Below are 6,000 nucleotides of genomic sequence, written 5' to 3' on the forward strand. Positions count from 1 at the left end.
ATCTCAAATTGCAGGTGGTAGAAACCATCACCTTTGGCCTCAGTCTGTGGAGCTCATTAAGATAATATGGTGGCACGGTTTATTAATGTATTTTTAATTTAAGAATCATTAAAATTGGCCAGACCACACCATCTCCCCACATTGCAAAATTACAGTTAGGTTGATGGAGCTGGGACACGCATCTGAAGTGCTTTTCAGAATTTAAATGCAGTATAACCCTTCGCATCTTTACCAATCACAAATTCTAGAATCATAGACAACAGTGTTCCTGCTGGTTCAATACTGGCTATGCTGTGATCAACTTAGTTTATGAACTCCCTGCTCAAGTTACAGCACCATGCCTTAGGCAAGACTCCTTCCTCTATCACAATATTTATGAAACTACATGGAAATGTATGAAAAGATTGTCTGCTAAGTGCATGAATGTAAGAATGTTTGGTCCAGGTTTAGGATTAGGTTTAGGTTTTAAAGTTAGAATTTGGTTTAGGGCTAGACTTAATAGAATCTGTTATATTTAACTTAACATTCAGTTTCATAGATTAATATTTTCCTAAACCTAGAGACCCATTTGCTTTGGACATTTTATTGTCCATTAATCAAGTAGGGAAGGTACTAAAAGGTGCTCCAAGACCAGGGTTGAGAAACAGTGAAATAGATATTTAGCTGAATGTTAGTTAAAGACAAGGTGAATTTATACAGAACAGTATAGGGGACTTTCAAAATAAAGTGTGCAAAATATTGTGTGATGCTCATAAATGTATGACAAATTAAATGGCCTAAAAAGACATCCTCAAAGCTTTCTGGTGATAGATAGCTTGAAATAGCCACGTCTGATTATTTCTTTTTGGCAAGTACAGCATACCAGATGCTTCTTTCCTGTGCCCAGGTGGTTTCAGCTCCCAGAGTGAGGTTGGATGCCCACTTGTTCTGATGGTCATGTCTAAATGTATTGAATGCACTTCAAGCTGTATGAGGCAGTTGGGAGTCCTTAATCTTTCTACCTCCAGTCAATGGCAGAAGCCTTGTACTTTTCTTCTCTCTGCTGTGTTGGACAGTAAATTGTAGCAGTAATAATCTGCTTGTTCCTCCAAGTCTTCAAGTTCAGTGTTTGGGGGAGGGTACAGCAAAATATCACCAGCTCTGTCCTGCTGTGTTTTTATGTGAGCTTTAATTTCTTGCCGTACTCACTTTACTGTGTTTTCTTTCTCTCTCTCCCTATTTCTTTCCCCTTCTCTCTCCGCAGGCGTCCGCCGGCCCCCTGAAGCAGATAAATCCAACCACAGTGTTCACTACACTCTGCTAATAGCCTGTGTGCTTGTGGCTTTCGTCCTGGGCGCCTTTCTCTCCGGCTTCCTCGTCTCCTGTTACTGCAACCACAATGTCAACAAGACCAAGAGGCTGGCCAAGGACCCGGAGGCTCCTATCCCTCATGCACTGTCTCTGCGCAGCCTGGCCAAGCTGAACGGCCTGCTGGAGAGCCAGGGCAAAGAGGAGAAGTTAGAGGTGTCCTCTCCAAAGATCTATAACTCTTTTTTCCAGAACGGGAAGGACCATCCACCCCGTAGAAGCGCTCACCATGGTGTAATGTCAGAGCTCATCCATCCCCATCATCATCATTCCTCTGAGCTCTCTGGGCTACCAACGCCTGACTCAACACCAGAGCTGCCGATCAAGAGCATGAAGGCCTTTAAAAACCAATGGGAGAAGAACCAGAATTGCAACAATGCCAAAGAGCCGAAGTCTCACAATGCTGCAGGATCCAGGCCCAGCTCTGGCATCCATCAGCAGGTTTTCCCTTTCTCCCATGGTCTGGTTAGCAGGCAGGGACTGGGAGGCCCAATGCATCCAGAGGAGCGAAAGATCCACAATGCTGAGCGCATACCCAGCCAGCCACAACACTGCTACCCACACAAGATTGTTGATGTGACCTCGCTTGACGAGCTTCTAAAGCACATCCATGAGATTAACGTTGCCACTGGGAAGAACCCCACTGTGCTTACCTCATCAATGTCGGCCAGTGCGGGCCAGATGGCGTTTGCCAACCGTGTACAGCCTCAAATCCCTGAAACAGAGTCAGCGCCCTACTACAGCTCCTCCACCCTGCCTAGAGACAGCCTGACCCGCCGCATGGACGTCCCTCCAGACATGCCTCCTCAGCATCAATCAACGCTGGAGAGGATGTCTCGTCACGCCTCCCAGCGCCACTCACTTATGTCTGGTGGAGAAGGAGGGGTGATGGTGTGCCGTGAGCCCAGTTTCAGTCGCCGCTCACACCATCCACCTCCTCCGCTCCTGTCCCGGATGAACTCTACTGGCAGCGAGGTGCGCCACCCGCTTATCTCCAACGGCTACCTGACACGACAGCACAGCTACAGCGAGCAGCCGGAGGTCCACCGGGGTGCTGTGGTACGCCGAACCACCTCGCTCAAACCGGACGTCCCACCTAAACCGCTCTTCATCCCTGCCACCTCTCCAGTCAACCAGGCAGGGAAGTTCAACTACTGAACTCCGACTGAGTCCTCACCTGCACACCAGAGCCTAAAGACTGAAGAAATCTACATTCATGCAGAGAGCAAGTCTAGACCCAAAGTCTAGATTTCTTATGTGTGTCTTTGGACAGCTTTCGACTAAATGCTGCACTAACCACTGAGAACTGGATTCAGTCAAGAGTGCGTAAGAAAAACGGCATTCAGTGGAAGAACCTCTCATGATTCGATAATGGCTGCCAGTGTTGTCAATTTCATATTTGAACTTTAAACTTTTTTTTTATTTTTATTATTTTCTTTGTGTCTCATCAATATATTTGTACCATATTGGTATTGCTCAGCTATTTGCTTATAGAAGGTCAGGAACTAGAAGAGAAAGGAACAGCACCCATCTTGTTCTAGGCGCTGTCACTGTGTTGGGTGTGGCTTTTAAGTGTTCTCCCAAACCCGTGTTATAGTTATCACTAATTCTGAGGTTGGGACCTGGACTAAGCTAACAACTGGGCTTGAGCCTTATGTGATTCTGATCTCTCTTGCTTTGGCTTAACTATTCTGTTGATGTAGAGTTGATGAACTGTACCAATCCCAGCTCTAAAACGTGTATATATGCATGTGTGTGTATATATATGTGTGTTCATATCTACACAGTATATGTATACATATACATACACAGTGTATGTATCCTGAAGAAGAAAATGGATGATCTCCTCTGAAAGTAGCTCTTTGCCTTATTTTGAAAAGTAAATATGTTGTTGAAACGCCCTTCTGTTGACCTTTTACACTACAAATGAAGAAAAATCTCTTGGGAAAACACGTGAGCAATAACCTGTCCACCATGAACTACCATTACTATTCCAACAGCACTGCCCACCTTTAGAGTAATGTAGTCAGAATGTAAACAAAAATAAAAATAGTGTGACTAAAAGTCTGGTGACCAAAAGCATGGCTATGAAAAAGAATTGGTTTTTATTCAGTGTTATGAATATCAATGTATGTAAGAGGAATGTAATCAGATGTGCATCAAGCTTATCATTTAATCCAAAGCAGCACGTTTTTAAAGCTCTTTTAAACCATGAGTTCAAGTGTCAACATGAACTTTTTGGACCAGTTCCTGACACAGATTAAGCCACAAGCTAGACTGAGTAAGATTGTCATTGTAGAATCCCCACTGAGGGGGAAATTAAGTCCTAAACGGGACTTAAACTGTGAAAATTGACCCCATGTGCCAGAACTGAAACCCCAGATCTGAGCTACTCCCGTTTTTGTCATATTAAAACACATTTTATCATTATTAACACTGTAGCTATTTGGTGTAAATATAGTAACAATAACTAGCCAAATTCTGTTTGTGTAAATTTGTGCCTTATTTAATATAAAATGTGCTACAGGGGGGCGTATGGAGGAAGGGAATAGGGAAGAGGAGAGACAAGACGCTACCTTTATCGTTTAATTTGTAATTTTTGGAAAAAAAAATCTTTGGTGTCTCTATGTGTCATATATATAAATATTCTATTGTAGATTTATATTTCTATTTAGACCTTTTTAATATTCCCTTACTGTGTGAAGCTATTACATTTGGGTCAGCAGCTGCCTGATTTTTATGAATAGTATTTTTTTCCCCTCTGGTTTCTGTTCTTTCTTTATGTGTGCATGTATACTAATGCATTGCACTGAACACTGCAAGCAAAGCTGGTGTGAAGATTTAATTTAGTGTCCTGCAGGAATTGTTTTTTTTTCTCTCTAAGTAAAAGCAAAATAATTTTTTTTCTTTAATCAAAATTGGTGGAGGTTGGTCAAACCTAATACTAAATTGAGAAAAGCAGTATTAATTTGTTTTTTCTGTCTGCTTGAAAGGGAAGCCTGGGGCTTGTGTGAGTTTGTGTGTGTGTGTCCTCAAGCACACCTGTGCATGTTTGAGTGAGTGTGTGTGTTTGTGTGTCCTCAAGCACACGTGTGTGTGTGTGTGTGTGTGTGTGTGTGTGTGTGTGTGTGTGTGTGTGTGTGTGTGTGTGTGTGTGTGTGTGTGTGTGTGTGTGTGTGTGTGTGTGTTTTAATCTGTTGGGAATATCAGTTGGCTGGAGTTCAAACATATCTCTCTCTCAGCTTCACTCCGCTGCTGCACTGTCAGACAGAACGGCTCTGTATGCTTCTCAACTCAAGGACATCTCTCCCCTCAAGCTTCTCTTTTGTGCTAATGATATGTCTGGGTTTGCATAGAATTCTTGGTGCTGGTCTGAAATAGTTTTCCTCTGTACACTTGAATTAATCTCTCCAGTTGGCTGCCTGTTAAGATGCGCTACAGTATGTTGCCCCGAATTAAACCAAATGCAATGTCATTTTTTTCATAAATGGCTCGACGTACATATGCAACGTACATAGAACAGTAGGCAACTATTGAAAGAAGCCCTGTTAAAACGACGGCTGCTTATTGAAGTGAAGTCTGTCATTTCATCAATACCCATGAGAGAATGGAACAGGTTGCCTACATGTAGGGGAGAGAAAGAGTAGTTTCTTTGAATTTCCTTGGACTTTAAGAAGGAAAGGCAATGAATGGTCTGTGTCTGCTTTATGTGCTCTAACCGCTGAGGTTTTTGTTATTGCACAGTGTAAATAAAGGGGAATGCCATGGAGATGTCCAGAATGCGGTGTTCGATTCTGATTACTGCAGGACAGAAGCTCCACAGCCTCTCCCCCTCTGCTTTTCTTGAATACCATTGTATTTTCCTTATAACAGAAATAAATCAGAAGACCTAACAGGCATGTTGTTTGAATTGATTGCATAACTTCTTAATTTGCATAATTTGCTTGTGCAAAAAGTCAGTGTGACTGTTTCCTGTGACTAGAAGTTGGATTCATTTCATATTTAAGACATTTTTTTCAATATGGAAATTTCTCAAAAGCATACATATTTATGAAGTGGTAAAAATCGCTTATAAGTAATAATACCTTATTATACACGCTATACATAGGACAGTCAACCTGATGAGCATAATATTCTACCTTCTACCACAGTTTATTCCACTTCATTAGTGTTTCTATTGCGCTATTTTTCTTCAGCAAAATTAGACAAGCAGAGTACGTTCCTGCGCTTACAACACTAATCTGCCACTCTGCTCTCTCACCTCAAGTTGTCACTTATGTTGTTTTTAGTTTGCCTGCCACTGTAGCCTGTGCTCTTGTTCAAAATCAGACAAGATTAAATGCTCAGACTGTGAGTGTCCTTGTTTTTTCTCAGCTGCTGTTGGCTTAAGATGTGAAGCAGCAGCAAGAATCAGCTGAGCCCACTGCAAGCATCTCTTTGCTACAGTTTTTGTTTCTGTGGTTGCCATCAGTAGACATAATAAGAGGGCTACCAAACCAAGAACACCTCTTACCCCCCTAAAATGAACAAAAATCACACTTTGTAGAGGGGTTCTCTATCACACATTGTTTTTATGCACTACTTCAGCCAAAACCTTTTTTTGTGAAAACCTTTTTTTTATGAAAAACGTTTTTCATAGTGTGTGTATGCAGT

At 42.1% G+C, this 6,000-nt stretch overlaps 1 protein-coding gene across 4 annotated transcripts in view; it reads left to right on the forward strand.

The window, feature by feature from the left end:
• sema6e (sema domain, transmembrane domain (TM), and cytoplasmic domain, (semaphorin) 6E) overlaps nt 1-5,240 on the forward strand; it is a 165,197-nt gene extending 159,957 nt beyond the window's left edge. For all 4 annotated transcript variants that reach the window (XM_037537012.1, XM_037537013.1, XM_037537014.1 and 1 more), the window contains one exon: nt 1,244-5,240. In XM_037537012.1, the coding sequence (XP_037392909.1) occupies nt 1,244-2,505 (1,262 nt within the window). In that variant the 3' untranslated portion in view covers nt 2,506-5,240. The remainder of the gene's footprint in view (nt 1-1,243) is intronic.
• The last annotated feature ends 760 nt before the right edge of the window (nt 5,241-6,000 follow it).

This window comes from Pygocentrus nattereri, chromosome 3 (genome assembly GCF_015220715.1).
Source record: "Pygocentrus nattereri isolate fPygNat1 chromosome 3, fPygNat1.pri, whole genome shotgun sequence".
Taxonomy (NCBI): Eukaryota; Metazoa; Chordata; class Actinopteri; order Characiformes; family Serrasalmidae; genus Pygocentrus; species Pygocentrus nattereri.